This window comes from Grampus griseus (assembly GCF_964374135.1).
Source record: "Grampus griseus genome assembly, chromosome: 21".
NCBI classification, from domain to species: domain Eukaryota; kingdom Metazoa; phylum Chordata; class Mammalia; order Artiodactyla; family Delphinidae; genus Grampus; species Grampus griseus.
The window spans coordinates 15,389,060-15,405,071 of NC_139015.1; the positions used below are offsets into that span (position 1 = coordinate 15,389,060).

At 39.8% G+C, this 16,012-nt stretch overlaps 1 protein-coding gene across 1 annotated transcript; it reads left to right on the plus strand.

Annotated features, from left to right (window-relative positions):
* Positions 1-8,250: 8,250 nt before the first annotated feature.
* TRIML1 (tripartite motif family like 1) lies at positions 8,251-13,956 on the plus strand (the record flags this gene model as incomplete). The annotated part of the gene is made up of 6 exons (XM_082680565.1): positions 8,251-8,658; positions 8,899-8,994; positions 10,523-10,753; positions 11,786-11,808; positions 11,980-12,077; positions 13,406-13,956. The coding sequence occupies 6 exons, from the start codon at positions 8,251-8,253 to the stop codon at positions 13,954-13,956; spliced, it is 1,407 nt and encodes a 468-aa protein (XP_082536691.1).
* Positions 13,957-16,012: the final 2,056 nt, after the last annotated feature.

The window sequence follows — 16,012 nt, forward strand, 5'->3', positions numbered from 1 at the left end:
CTTAAGAAGCTGTGTCACAAACTTACCTAGAAGTGCTCTCTTAAGACCTTGACATCTTTGGCTGCAAACAATACATAAACACGGGAGGAGTGCCACCTGCAGTATCTGGCACCAATTACCAGTGGATAGTTGGAGGGGGAGACACTTACCCCATCGACCTTCAGGGCTTGATTTGACTGGATCCTTGCATAACCAGCAAACCTGTTTTTGGTCACAGTTGTAAACCCCTTGAGTTTGATGTTTGTGATTCATTCAGTCCTGTGGAAATGGCAGTATAGCTCTGTGGGTAATAGCATGGACACTGAAGTTAGGCCACCTCTGTGAATCTAGGGCTAGGTTCCTAACTAGGGTTTGTTTTCTCACCTGTAAGTGAGGATAGAACTCATATCTATCTTCTAGGGCCGTTGAGAGGATTAAGTAAGTACATATATAGAAGTGTTGAGAATGGTGCGTGGTATAGTGCCAGAGTTCTCTTTTTGTACTAGCTAGTCTTGTGTTCTTGTTTCTCTAAAGATACTGTTTTATGGTGAGAGAGTCTTAGGAATAAATGTTAAGATTTCCTTGAGAAAAGCAAAAAGCAGACTTTCCCATTAAAGACGAGGAAGCAACATGTATACACATAAGCATCTGTTTCCTTACCTATAAAATATTTGTGTACTGTGGGATAATTATTTTTCTAATTTACTGGGTATGGTACACCACCTGGAACATGAAGATATTTAATAATTCCTGCAGAATTAAGTGATAGGCATCTCATAAAGGGTGTCATATGATAGAAGCAAAACACAAGTGATCCTTGCACTCGAGGTTTTTTTTAATCTAGTATTATCCTTTACTGATATTAAATACTGTTTACATGGGTAGTAACTCAAAATTATTTGTAATAATCTCAAGTCCCATACTCCCTATTAAAAAGGGGAAAGTTAACACTATAACTCCTTTTTCTTAATAGTCCATCCTAAATTTAGACCATGTCTTTTTATTCTTATTTTTCACTATTTGTTTGAACTGCTTTAAAAAAGTTTCCTGGTCAGGCTACCCAACGCATACATTTTTTTTCTTTTCCTCGGCTTCCCTTTTTATCTCTTTAGAAGATAAAGTACATAAAGCATCCAGCATGAAGCATGGAACAAATACATTTTCAACAATTAACTTTTCTTAATGCAAAGGGATGAGCAAATAAAGTGTTTATTCTCCAGAAAAACAAACAAAAACACCTCACCTTAAATTCTCATGTAAGATGTGTAAATTGTCAAAGCTCTGGAAGGCAACTCTCAACCACCGACCTGGGTTACAACTTTTAACTGAGTATGAATTTATAACACCAGGACCCTCCCCTCTGAACTGCCCTCCAGGTGTTGACTGTGCTACCTAGAAAGGATAACAAAGGTTATTCTAAGCTGAATTGGGGCTTTTAATATTTCTTGGATGAAAAGAATGTTACAGTCTAGATTTTTTGTTATTGTAATATTTTGACCCACTGTCAGATCCTGTATTTTATTCTTCAAATATCCTCAGAGTTTTCTCACTTCTAAATAGTAGCTTATTCTTTTGTTAAAAATGTACTTAGGCCTTTAGTTTAAAGGTACGGATCAAATGAATTTTTCCCTGATTTTCCAGCCAGAATGAAACATTTCCTCTATGAAAATGCCAAAGCAGCCAATGAATTTAAATTCTACCACTCTTTTTTGGCAGTGGCACGTGGCTTGTGGGATCTTAGTATAATAGGGGTTCAATACCTGTTAGTTAAATAAAAGTTGCATTGAAATCACAAACCATTAAAAAAATCTATTATATCATGGCTGAAACCATTACCAAGTCCAAGTTCATACTGCTTGCTGCACAACAGGCCAATAAATTGAGAGATGAGTTGTCGGGGCAAGGAATAACAACCTTAATCAGAAAGCGGGAAGACCAAGAAGATGGTGGACTCCTGTCCCAAGGAACCATCCTGCCTGAGTTAGAATTCAGGCTTCTTTTATACTAAAAGAGGAGGGAGTAAAGTCAAACATTTCCAGGTTCCTGTCAGCCTCCTGAGGGGATGTGTTAATTTCTTCCTCCCTGCAGTCATTCACAGGTGGGCCTGTCAGGATGTTTCCTGTGAGCTAAACAAAGGTATTTTAGCTTAATGCTCTTTACCTGGGAGGCAGGGTTCCCCGAGATGTGCCATTACATCTAATTGAAGCTAACAGGCAACATCCATTTAGTGATTAACTTGTAATAGAATACAAAGGTTCTTCCCTATTACAAAACCAATCCTCTGAGATGATTTTATCCTTCAACCTGAAGGAAACTGCCTCATTAATTGGCTTACTCGAAGCCACACCCTACCCCATTCCCCAATATTTCTCTACTGGAAAAATGCTGAAAATACATTAAATGGTTAAAAAAAATAAAGTCTATTTTCATATACAAAGAAGTAAAAGCGATTCCTTCCAATGCTCCAATTTCACCATACCAAAGTCTACCAGTTTGGTGTGTATCTTTTCATACTTTTTCATTCTTTCTTTTTCAGTTTTATTTATCTTGCATAACTGAGATTTTATGACTCTTGATTAGCAACTTCCCATCCTACCTGCCCCAGCTCCTAACAACCACCCTTCTTTCAGATTCTGTGCACTTGACTCTTTTGGATACTTCATATAAGTAGAATATCCAGTATTTGTCCTTTTGTGACTGGCTTATTTCATTTAGTATAATGTCCTCAAGGCCCATGTTGTCATGCATGGCAGGATTTCCTTCTTTTTAAAAGCTGAATAATTCCATTTTGTGTATATACCACATTTTCTTTTTCTTTTCATCCATCAATGGACATCTAGGTTGTTTCCACATCTAAGCTTTTGTGATTAGTGCTGCAGTGAACACGAGTGCTAATACCTCTTCAAGATCTTGAGTTCAATTCTTTTAGACAAATACCCAGAAGTGGGTTTGCTGGATCATATGGTAGTTCTATTTTTAGTATTTTGAGGAATCTCCATACTATTTTCCTGCATAGTATGGAAAATTTTGTGTTCCCACTGACAGTGTACAAGGGTTCCAATGTTTCCACATCATCACCAACATTTTTTTTTTTTTATAATGGTCTTCCTGACAACTGTGAAGTGATATCTCATTGTGGTTTTTTGTGTATTTCCCTGGTAATTAGTGACATTGAGCATCTTTTTATACACATACCTGTTAGTCTTTGGTGTGTCTTTTTTAGAGAAATGCCTATTCAAGTCTTTAGCCAATTTTTTTTTTTTTTTTTTTTTTTTGCTGTACGTGGGCCTCTCGCGTTGTGGAGCACAGGCTCCAGACGCGCAGGCCCAGTGGCCATGGCTCACGGGCCCAGCCGCTCCGTGGCATGTGGGATCCTCCCAGACTGGGGCACAAACTCGCGTCCCCTGAATCGGCAGGCAGACTCTCAACCACTGCGCCACCAGGGAAGCTCCTTTAGCCCATATTTTAATTGGGTTATTAGTTTTGTGTTATTTTGTTGTTGTTTTTCTGCTGTTGAGTTATAAGATTTCCTTATATATTTTGGAAATTAACCTCTTATCTGATACATGGTTTGCAAATATTTTCTCCTATTCTGTTGGTTGCCTTTTTACTCTGTTAATTGTTCCCTTTGTAGTATAGAAGCTTCTTAGTTTAATGTAGTCCCACTTGTCTATTTTTGCTTTTGTTGTCTGTGCTTTTGTTGTCATATCCATGAAATTCCATATTTTTTCTATGCCTTTGTGTATACAGATACACTATCAACCTCTATAGCATGGCCTCATTTTTGTAGGAAAAAATACATATATAACCTAATTTTTATTGTTTATACTTAAACTATTTGGGGGAGTAAAAATGTATTTCCCCGTTAATATCATTTAATGGATGCCATGTCATGTCAGTGTATATAAATAGATCTGTTATTTTTAAATGGCTATATAGTAATACGAAGAGCTACTATTTTTTTTTTTAACATCTTTATTGGAGTATAATTGCTTTACAATGGTATGTTAGTTTCAGCTTCACAACAAAATGAATCAGTTATATATATACATATATTCCCATATCTCTTCCCGCTTGCGTCTCCCTCCCTCCCACCCTCCCTATCCCACCCCTCCAGGCGGTCACAAAGCACCGAGCTGATCTCCCTGTGCTATGCGGCTGCTTCCCACTAGCTATCTACCTTACGTTTGGTAGTGTATATATGTCCATGCCTCTTTATCGCTTTGTCACCGTTTACCCTTCCCCCTCCCCATAGCCTCAAGTCCATTCTCTAGTAAGTCTGTGTCTTTATTCCTGTTTCAACCCTAGGTTTTTCATGACATTTTTTTTTTTTTAAATTCCATATATATGTGTTAGCATACGGTATTTGTCTCTCTCTTTCTGACTTACTTCACTCTGTATGACAGACTCTAGGTCTATCCACCTCATTACAAATAGCTCAATTTCGTCTCTTTTTATGGCTGAGTAATATTCCATTGTATATATGTGCCACATCTTCTTTATCCATTCATCCGAAGAAGAGCTACTATTTTTAAGTATACTTTTTTTGATGACCTCTTCATAATTTAAGATAAGGTATTTGACACATGTGTTCCAAAGTCTCTTTCCTATATTGTAATTTTCAAACATTTATTTGGTTATTTTATTATTTTGCTGTATAGAAATATTTAATTTTTAGTTATTTTAGCTTCATTTTTTCCTTAGTAGTGGCTAAACTCCAAAGCATGCTTTAAAAAGCCTTCTCTAAGTCTTCCGTTTTAAATTTCTACTAAGTTACCAATTATCTCCTTTTACAATGTGCTTCATCCTTTGGATGCAATAATTGGCCATATGTTTAACAAATATGCTTCTCACTTGTTAAATAGATGTGGGGTAATCTAGAACAAAAACACATACAAAAATAAAATAATAAGGTGAAAAAAGCAATACAAAGGGAAGTAATATGAGTAGAAATTCATGACTAGAATGGGGAAAATACACACACACACACACACACACGCACCTGGAATACACATTGGTGTAAACTGTTAGGCAGAGATCCAACTTTTTTTTTTTTTTTTTCCCCAGATGGCTACCCCTACTTGTCCTAAACCGTTTGTTGGATAAGCTATCTTTTCCACACTGATATGAAATGACAGACATATTTTTTAAAACCAGGCTTTCAAGAACGATATTTTTCAAATTATGTCCCTATCTAATCCACTGCCTTCATCAATGAATAAGCCCTCACTATATAAATATATATATATATGTATATCAATGAATAAGCACTCACTATATATATTTATATATATATACATATTTTTTGCCTGCATCACATGACTTGTGGGATCTTCCCCTACCAGGGATTAACCTGGGCCACTGGAATGAAAGCACTGAGTCCTAACCATTGGACCGCCAGGGAACTCCCAGCCCTCACTGTATCCTTAAGGTTCCTCTTTTCTGTGTGTTCCAACCTTAATTGCATGTTGGTGACAGTTGTGACTGTGGACCTCTTGGGGTATCCTTACTGTCACCTCCGTAGGAGGAGACAGGCCAGAGAAAAAGCTATTTGAATTGCTGATCTCAGAAATCACGTCTGGCAGTACAGTACCCGAGGGTTGGTGTAATGCATTCTGGGAAGGCTGGCCCACTCTATAAACGTCCTCATCTGTGAATTAAGCCTAATCAATGTGTTCAGAGAGAAGGTAAAGAAAAAGTCTGCATTCCCAATAGTGAGTGTAGCCAGTGAATTCAGATGCTTGTCACCTGATCACGCCATAATGATAGCTCTCTAATTTCGTTCTGAAAGCACTTGAGCCATATTCGTTTCATTGACATAACTGGAAATTTTCACCCACTCACAAGACAACAAGTGAGATGCAGTGTACTGTTGACAGAAGAGAATGAGAGGAGGTAGGAGACCCAGCTTCCTAGCCCTGGCCTGACTCAGAGTAAGTATTCAGGGAACCAACTCAATTTATTTGTCTTAGTTTCTTCATCATCTTTAGCAGGTAGTTGGATTATATGATCTCTTGGTTTCCAGTTAGATAAAAGACTGTTTTTCTACAACAATATGGTTCCCCTCGTTGTTCATTTAAAACTTATTTACAGACAAATTGAGCCCTTGCTACGTGCAAAAGAATCCCTCTAGTCAGCAATGAATAAGATATGGTTATTGTGTTGAGTTTATGAAAGGAGTTTATTTGGAAGAGGGAAGTGGGATGGAACGGATCAGTGTGACTTGAACTTAGAACATGCCAGTCTCTCCATTCCAAATTGGAATACAGGCTCTGTGATGTACCATAACTCTATGGTAGGGCTTATTCTAATGATTCTGGTCAATGTTAAAGATTCCTGAGTTTGTGTGTGAATAACACACTGAATGTAGGTGGTAATTCATAAATCCTTTTTCCAGAGATGGCAGTTCATGTTAGTGTAGTTTTTTGGTTTTGTGTGTGTGTGTGTGAGTGTGTGTGTGTGTGTGTGTTTTGCAAGACCCTTGCTTGAGACTAACTCCTAACAATATTTTGAAGCCCCTGGTTACTAGCATAGAAGCAATCTGAACAGTAGAGATTTCATGACCCCAAACTGATGCTACCACTCCTCCTATTTAAGCGAGTATAACTCTTTGCTCTAGTTCTTCCTTTTCCTAGCAAAAAATCTCATCCCACTCATTCACAAAGGATGTATGATTAAAACATTAATGACTTCAGAAAAATGAGTTTTGACTAGGAGGAAGGAAGGTGGAGGAAGAACTATTTCGGGCTAGAAAATTCCTTTTTGAACAAAAGTTCAAGGTAAGGAAACACTCAACATCCTGCTGGAGATGAGTGGGAAAGAAGAATCAGTTGGAACCATGAAAGTCAGAAAGGAATTAATGGAATAACACAGGTAATGGAGAACCATAGAAGGTTGCCAAGCTGGAGAGTGACAGGAGAAAAATAGAAATAAGGTATGAACTTAATGAGAGGACAGAACTGGTTAGACTCTGAGCTTTTAAGCTTTTAAGATTCCACTTCTTGGCATGCAGTGAGTGGAGGATGGGCCATGGCAAGAAGGGACTCATGAGCATAAGACAGCAAATTTATAGGATTTGGCACTAATCTCAGAGGTCATTGCACACAGTTTGTATACTATATATTTTTTCGTCAGTCTAAAAATAATGTCTACACATTTAATTTCTGTCCAGTAAGAAGTGATAAGAGGTTTAAGAAGGCCTAGTTTAAACATTTTCAAAGAATGAAAATAAGTGAGCAAAATTATATTTATCCTAAAATATGTCTTTCCATCCACTCCATAATGTAATGGCTCCTTGAGGCAACTTCCAACAACAATGATGTTTTTGATGTTTTCTATGGTAGCAGAGAGGTGAGTATCACGGTCTGCAGGGCAGAGCAATAAATATAACTCTAGTAATCCATTGTACATTGAAAGTCAGGGAATACTTCATTGGAATTATTCTCATTTGGGGGGATGAATAAAATTAAATCAAAGGACACAGTACCGGGCTTCCCTGGTGGCGCAGTGGTTGGGAGTCCGCCTGCTGAGGCAGGGGACAGGGGTTCGTGCCCCGGTCCGGGAAGATCCCACATGCTGTGGAGCGGCTAGGCCCGTGAACCATGGCCGCTGAGCCTGCGTGTCCGGAGCCTGTGCTCCGCAAATGGGAGAGGCCACAGCAGTGAGAGGCCCGCGTACCGCAAAAAAAAAAAAAGGACACAATACCTGATAAAGGAGCACAAAGTTTGTAGGCTTTGGTCAAAGAAAGAAAATGGCCTAATGAGTGAAGAAATATATATTATAGTTTTCTTCCTTCAGTTTCTCAACTAGATTCCATTAGTGGAGTTTTCTTAAAGATTTGGAGGAGATTCCAATTCAGATATTATCAGAGATCATCATAATTTAAATCTCTGTACTGGCTTACACCAAATTACCCAAACCTCCAGCATAAAACCAATGTGTTTCATGGTGTTATTCATATACAGTAACCGACTCTTGAAATGACAACTGTTGGGAGCAAGTATCCTCAGTATCCAGCACATGGCTTGCTTGTACGATGAGATTCCTCAAAAGTTTGGGGTTGATGATGAACCCAGTATGTAGAGGTTCCACATTAAGTCATAATTGGCTTTGTGTCAACTGGTGAAATCAGTCACAGAGGAGAATAAGAATTTCATGTAATAACACCATAGCAACTGATTACCTACTTGTTACTCAAAACAATAGACTCTCGGGGAGGATTTTCTAATCCCAGAATAAAGGCGTGACCTTGCTCTGATGTCCTTTGAGAAAATGTCTACAGCAGATTTGTTGGAGAATCTCAGGAAGGAACTGACCTGTTTCATCTGCTTGGACTATTTCACCGGCCCAGTGACCACCGAGTGTTGGCACAACTTTTGTCTGGTGTGTCTCCTGAGAAGCTGGGAGGAACATAACACTGCTTTATCTTGTCCTGAGTGCTGGAGGACCTTGGAGATCCCACATTTCCAGCCCAATGAGCATCTGGGGAGGCTGGTTGGCATCAGCAAGCAGCTCAGATCCCAGGTGCTGCAGAGTGAGGGCAACCAAGGCAGCTATGAGAGAATGCTAGCTGCTGCTAAGGTGTTGTCTGATGATGAGCAGGGTGTAAAGGATTCCTCAACCCGAGGTCATGGAATAAACAGAATGAATCTCTCGAATGAGGCTGAGGAGCATCATAAAGTAAGATTGGCTGCTTGATATAAATTTCAGAACACAAATCAGGTTCCATTGCTTAATTCCCATAATATTTTCTATGGGTGACATTCATGGGTGCTAATCTCCAGGCACCAGACCACAAATTTGGTGTGGATCCTGCTTCACCCTTTGATCTAGAGTCTCAGTCATCTTGTACCTGGTCCTCAAGACCCCTTCATGACCTGGTGCTCTGCTCATTTGCCACAGAGTTTGTTTCTATTGCAGGAGAAACTCCAGGAAATCCTAAATATTTTGCGTAAAAAGAAAAATGAAACTCAGGTTATATTAACCCATGAGAAGGAGAGAGTGATATTGTGTAAGGTCAGTATCTGATTCACTTTTGCATCTTGTATGTGATTCTATGAGGAGGACTAAAGGGACATGTCGTGAAATACCAAGGGGAAAATGACAAAATTTTCCAGTCCCAGTCCTATAACATGGAGTATCCTTGCTTTGGGCTGCCCACCTCTGCTTGTCCATCTGGGAATCTCAAGACTCATCTCAAATTCTCCCATCCCCAGGCTGGCTTATTTCTCCCTTCTTGGTGTACCTGTACCACATGGTGGCTACCTTTATTTCTGCCTTGATTATAATTATTAAATATACAAGTTAAAGACATATAACATAGAATGGAAGTTGACAGAAAAAGGAACATCTCAAATCCTTTTGGGGAAAAAGGGCAGATAAAAAAGAAATAAACAGAAAGGGAAATTAAAACAAAATAGTAGTGTGGATTAGAACACCTGAACAAAAGCTTGAGGTTAGTCACGGATCAGAATTTGAGCTGTCTAGCAAAGCACAGAATTAAATGTTTTATTAAATATTAAAAAAGTAAGCGTGTATCTGATTATTCCAATAATCTTTGCGTTCTTACATGGGAGTATTTGTGATGATCATTTCTAGTCCTAATATGTGATCCATTGCCTACTTCATTGAATAAATATTTGTTGAATAAATGAATGCATGTTTTTTCCCTTATTTTTTTTAAAGAACTAAGCAGTTACCCTATTTATTTATTTATCTATTTATTTATTATTTATTTATTTATTTTAAAAAGTTTTATTTCTCTGGTTGCACTGGGTCTTAATTGAGGCATGTGTGCTCCTTAGTTGCAGCCAGTGGGCTCCTTAGTTGCAGCTCTCAGGCTCCTTAGTTGTGGCATGCAAACTCTTAGCTGCAGCATGCATGTGGGATCTAGTTCCCTGATGAGGGATCGAACCTGGGCCCCCTGCATTGGGAGCGCGAAGTCTTAACTGCTGCGCCACTAGGGAAGTCCCTCCCCTAATTTTTTTCCTTACTTTATTTTGCTTTACTTTTTTTTGTGTGTGTGTGGTACGCGGACCTCTCACTGTTGTGGCCTCTCCCATTTCGGAGCACAGGCTCCGGACGCGCAGGCTCAGCGGCCATGGCTCACGGGCCTAGCCACTCCGCATCATGTGGGATCTTCCGGACCGGGGCACGAACCTGCGTCCCCGGCATCGGCAGGCGGACTCCCAACCACTGTGCCACCAGGGAAGCCCTATTTTGCTTTACTTTTTAAAAATAATGGTACTGATCACCATCTATTATATTTTTACTTGACTGTTTACTTTTCATTGTTCCCAGTAGAATGACAGCCTCCTAGGAGTAGAAATTTTGGTTTTCTTTGCTACTATAGCTACAGTACACACATCTTCTAAAATATCAAACTATCCACCCAGCTAGTCAATAGACTGTATGTGTTATGTGTCAGGTTTCAAGAATTGTCACAGTGGAACTCTTGAACTTTGTAAGGATTAAAAATCTGCATAAGTGTTTCTAACTTTATTATATTGTTCATGTGTGTGTGTGTACACACGCGTGATGGCAGGAAGAGACAAAGACCTGTAAACAGGTTGTTGTGTCAGAATATGCAAAAATGCACCAGTTCCTGAAGGAGGAGGAGCAGCTGCAGCTCCAGCTACTGGAAATGGAGGAAAGAGAGAACCTGAGGAGACTGAGGGACCATGAGATCAAGCTGACCCAGCGAATTCAAAGCCTGAGCAAAACAATTGGACAGATAGAGTCCATGTGTCAGAACTCGATCACAGAGTCATTTGAGGTAAGAACATTGGAGAAATTCATGGAAGAAAACACATGTAGTCCCCTATCATATTTCAAGTCATACCAAATAAACTTTTCCTTATTTACCTGAAAAATTAAGTTCTGGCCCCCCAAAAAGTTTTCCTAAAGAATGAGTGTTCTATATAGTATAAATAAAGTCTTGAAGAGGAGGAAAAACACAGAGGAATATACCTCCGAACCAAGTTAAATGATGACTCCAATTTTTTTTTTGTGCCTGCCTTGCTGCAACCTCAGCTTTGCCAAATAAAAAATTTAAGTTTAATGAACATTTACTAGGTGTTGGGCACATTAAATCACATCCTCAAAAAGACCTGATAAAGTTAAATACTATTATGATATTTACAACAGGTGATTGTTATCTACAAAATGGGTTAATAGTAGCAATTGCTTAATAATTCAGACCTATGGCAGTTAGATAGTTTGCCTGTCAAATAGCTAGTAGGTGATAGAACCCAGGTATTCTGTGTATACTGAGCCCCAAATCCTCACCATCTTTGCTCTACTGCCTTCCTAGGCTACTACTGCATTCTCTGGGACCTTCTTAAACTAAGCTATGTTCCAGCTTCCAGTCTCCAGCTTCATGTCTCTTTCCTAGACTGGCTCCACAGAATGCTATTTAATTTGGTGCCTTCCCAACAACCCAGTCCAACTGTACACAGGTGTAGTTTCAGCTCTCACTGGGCTACTTTCCTTTCTTATCTCTACCTCCTGGAGGCATTGGATAATGAAGCCAATAGTTTGGCTCCTTTCTCAGCAATAGATTCTCTAAACAAAGTGACAGTATGAGAAAAAGAGATCTCTAGTCATTGGGAGAACCATCTCGCGTTCAAAAGAGCTCACCCCTAGAAGTTTGGGGTTTTTTCTACCATATGCTCTCCCACTCAAGGTGTTCTAGAGCCACGGGAAGGGGATTCTGCAAAATTTGCAAAGGACAGTATCCAAAACAGATTCAGTCTTTGCTAGTGATCAAAGTGCACAAAAACTAACCTTCTTTCTTTTATACCCTTAGAATGTAAGAGGAATACTGGAAAGGTAGGTTTCAATTCTGTGTTCAGTTATTGGGGTGTGGTGTTGATGCAATAGGTTATCAGAGTGTGGATGAGAGTGTCCATGCTGTTGGGGCAAAATGAGCTGGATTCTCAAGTTGGAGCAGGTCATGCGGTCTGCTCAGAGGAGACTGAGTGACTCTCTGCCCTCCTGTAGGAGTGAGCCACTCTTGCTTCAGTGTCCAGAGGCCATCACCACGGAACTGACTCTGTGCCACATCACTGGAGTGAGAGAGATGCTAAGAAAATTTAGCAGTAAGTCAGCCTGATGTTTTGAACCTCCAGGGGTCTTCAGAGTTAATGGGGGCCACAGACCATCCCTGCCGGAACAGACAGAAGCACCGGGACTTGATTGATGTTTGATCTGGTTTTGTTTTCTGTCTGAGTTCTGCTCTTACCTTTGTTTTCATTGTTGTTTTGTCCATCCCATTGCCTTGCACATGCACACGTACACATACCTCCTCAGGGGTTTCTGCATTTCTACCTTTGTTCTTGTCAGGATAAAAGCTGATTTAAACTCTTAAATCTCAGTGAGGGAACATTCAAAGAATGTTCTTTTAAAATGCTCTAAATATTTAGGCTGGCCAACATCTAGAGAGGTCAGCATTAGTTTTCACCTTTTATCTTGTTGACAATCTGACCTTCAGAAGAAGGCCTAATAGACTTTGGACTCAACAGATATATGAGAAGTGCCTATTATGTGCTATAGTAGGTACTGTGCTATCAGTCTCTGAGTGTACTTACAATGATGAATAAGACAGACTTGCCTTTGCTTCTGTAGAACTTACAGTGAGATTGAGGAGAATGATATTAAAGAAAGAATTAGTGATTGGGATTTGATCTACAAATAAAAGTATGAAATGGTATGATGAGGTGCCTAATCTTGTCTGGATAATCAATGAAAGTTCCTCCCAGGAGTCTGGGAGAGGAGCTCTCTCAGTGGTTCAAAATGTGTTTCATCAAATGGTCACTGGTGGTTGCACTAACTCATAAGAAGTTGCACTTAAGCATGACGTAATGAAAAATGCTGATTAGGAGCTGCTATTCAAACACTCAGTAACTTTGTCATCTTGGCCCCATTTCCTAACCTTTATGAGCCTCAGTTTTTTCTTTTATGAAAATGGAAAAAGGATAATAATACTTGCCATAATTAAATGGGATAATGTACAGAAAATGCCTGGCACCTAAGTAGAAGTTCAGTAAGTGATAACTATATTTCTCTCCCACCCCAACTGAAGAACCATAACCAACCTTGGCTAAAGCAAATACAAATGACAAAAGATATGACCTGTGTGGATAAATAGCTCCTAGTTCTAAAACTGTCTTATAAACAGAACTACCTCCATTCCATTATCAGAGATCCAATATCACTCTTGACATGACTCTCTTTGGTTTCCTTTGAGAGATTCACTCTCTTGTATTTTGTAAAACACTAAAAGGGGCTCTGAGACACTACCCACCACATTCACCTAAATTAAATTTAAAAAAATAGGACTAGATACTAAGACCTTAATTTCAATTCCACATACATAAGAGGGTTTTCTAGAATGCAAATGAGGATTCATTCTTTTTCCCTCTTGCAGCAGATATAACTCTAGATCCAGCCACGGCCAACGCCTATCTTGTCTTGTCTGAGGATCTGAAAAGTGTGAAACATGGAGGAACCCGACAGCAGTTGCCTGACAACCCCGAAATATTTGACCAATCTGCAACGGTGCTGGGGGCTCAGATCTTCACCTGCAGGAGACACTACTGGGAGGTGGAAGTGGGCAACAAGACTGAGTGGGAGGTGGGCATCTGCAAGGACTCAGTGAGCAGAAAGGGGAATCTCCCCAAGCCTCCAGGGGACCTCTTCTCACTTACAGGCTTAAAAATTGGAGATGATTATAGTCTTTGGGTCTCATCACCTTTGAAAGGCCAACATGTTAGAGAGCCAGTGCATAAGATTGGTGTTTTCTTAGACTATGAGTCCAGACACATAGCATTCTACAATGTGACAGATGAGTCCCTTATCTACAGTTTCCCTCCAGCCTCTTTCCAAGAGACTCTCAGGCCCATCATCTCCCCTTGTTTCCCAAATGAAGGGGCAAACACAGGCCCTCTTACCATCTGCTCACTGAATAACCATGTCTGAGGGAGGCTCCCTCAGCCTTCTCTGAGAATGAGGTCTAAGACCAACAGGTGACTATTAATTAGGATGATTAATGCATTGACAGTATTAACATCAGGTGATCTGAAAGGAAAGCCCACCCCCAACCCCCAAGAATTTCCATTAACTTGAGCCCCCAATGAACAGCCAAATTGGACAATCAACTTCTAATACCAATAGGAGAAAGCTGATCATATCCTGTGTCTTTAACCAAATTCATTATCTAGACTGCCCCCTGTATGTGCTGATCACTGAAATAGATAGAACTAGTTCCTATTGACCAGAATCCCATTTTCATAGGCCAGTTTTATAAATATATGTCATTTTTCTTCAAGTGTATTTATTTATTTGACTCTAAAAAACTTTATTATTTGCATGTGCCTTTGTCCTACGTGCAGAGCTCTGTGTGCCGGGGCAATCCCAGCTCCTCCAGGGGACTGGAGGTATGGGTTCTCCTTTTCACTCATGACTCAGCCTCCTCTGAAAAGTCGATTTTCTTCCCATCCCATGGGGCCTGGAGTATTTGTACTCAGGAAGACTTATGTGTTCAGACACTACAAAGATATGTGTGAATATCATTGTGGCATTCGTGTTACCATATTCACAAGAGGATGGAACCTTTTGTTGTTTGTTAATATGTTCAAAGATGACAGAGCAAAGTCCCTAGCCAATAAATATTTCAAGGCTGTGGATGCCGAGTGACTTTTTGAGTTTTATATAAGGTTATTTTCTGAGCTTTTGCTATTTGCTATGAGCAGAAGGCTTTTCATCTCTGTAAGACCAGATCAAGCCTACTCTTTATCCCAACATGCCAGGGTTTAGGAAGGGGGTAGTGACTGAGCGAAGATGCTTCTTTCGGCTGGTCTTACTCAGGCTCCCCATTCTTAGTGCTCTGTCCTTACAGGGTTTTTTTTTTTTTCTTTTTCTTTAATTTCTTCCTTCTTGCTCTCATTTGCAGGATGTCACCAGTCACAGAGGGCACCCCTTCCCCTCCTCTTCCTACTCAGATAAGTTACTGTCAGTATTTTCAGTCTCTGACAAAACTGATGGATTTAACCCATGCGTGACTGCAAAATTATTAAGAAAAAATTGATCACAGGTTTTAGTTTGTAAATTAGAGAAGAAGTGAGGAAAAGTTGATAACTGAACCTCTTAATCAGCAATAGAAAATCATAGAAGGAGGTCAGTAACTGGGTTTACTTTAGGGTCTCTGTTCACCCTTCTCATTAATCTAGATCTGCTTTGTCTTTCAACCTTATACATTTTAATCTTGTGCCCTCAAAGGTAGGGAGCAGACATGAACTAGACTTTAAATTCCAGATAATGCCCTCTTCTGTTCTTTGAGTTCCCTACTTGCATTTTCACCCTGACATCACATATACTCAGAGAATTGTGGAGGAGGTGAGCCAGTCACATCCTTTTCAGATAATTTGTGGCTGCTTCCCATTTTTCATTTTACTGAATTTTATTTCTTTTTTTTTTTTTTTTTTGCGGTACGCGGGCCTCTCACTGTTGTGGCCTCTCCCGTTGCGGAGCATGGGCTCCGGATGCGCAGGCTCAGCGGCCATGGCTCACAGGCCCAGCCGCTCTGCTGCATGTGGGATCTTCCCGGACCGGGGCACGAACCCATGTCCCCTGCATCGGCAGGCGGACTCTCAACCACTGCGCCACCAGGGAAGCCCTTATTTCTTGATTTATCATCTCAAAAAGCTGAGAAGTAAATTATAAATAGCAAACACCAAGCATATTTGACTATATTGTCATCAATTACAAAAAAAATTGAATTTTTTAAAATTTTGATAAATGTATATAAAAGTAATACATTTTAATGTAGTGTACATTACATTTAACTGTAGTATAATCCTGGTGATAGCCCTTATATTTATTTATTTATTTATTCTCTTTGTCCCAGAGGGGTCGGTATTGCCGAGGAAACCAGCATATTTTTTCCCTCTGGGAAAGTCATCCTGAGTGGATCTTGGCTGCATGATTATCTACACTGGGACTGCCACTGATTGAGTGTGGGGGGAAGATTAAATCT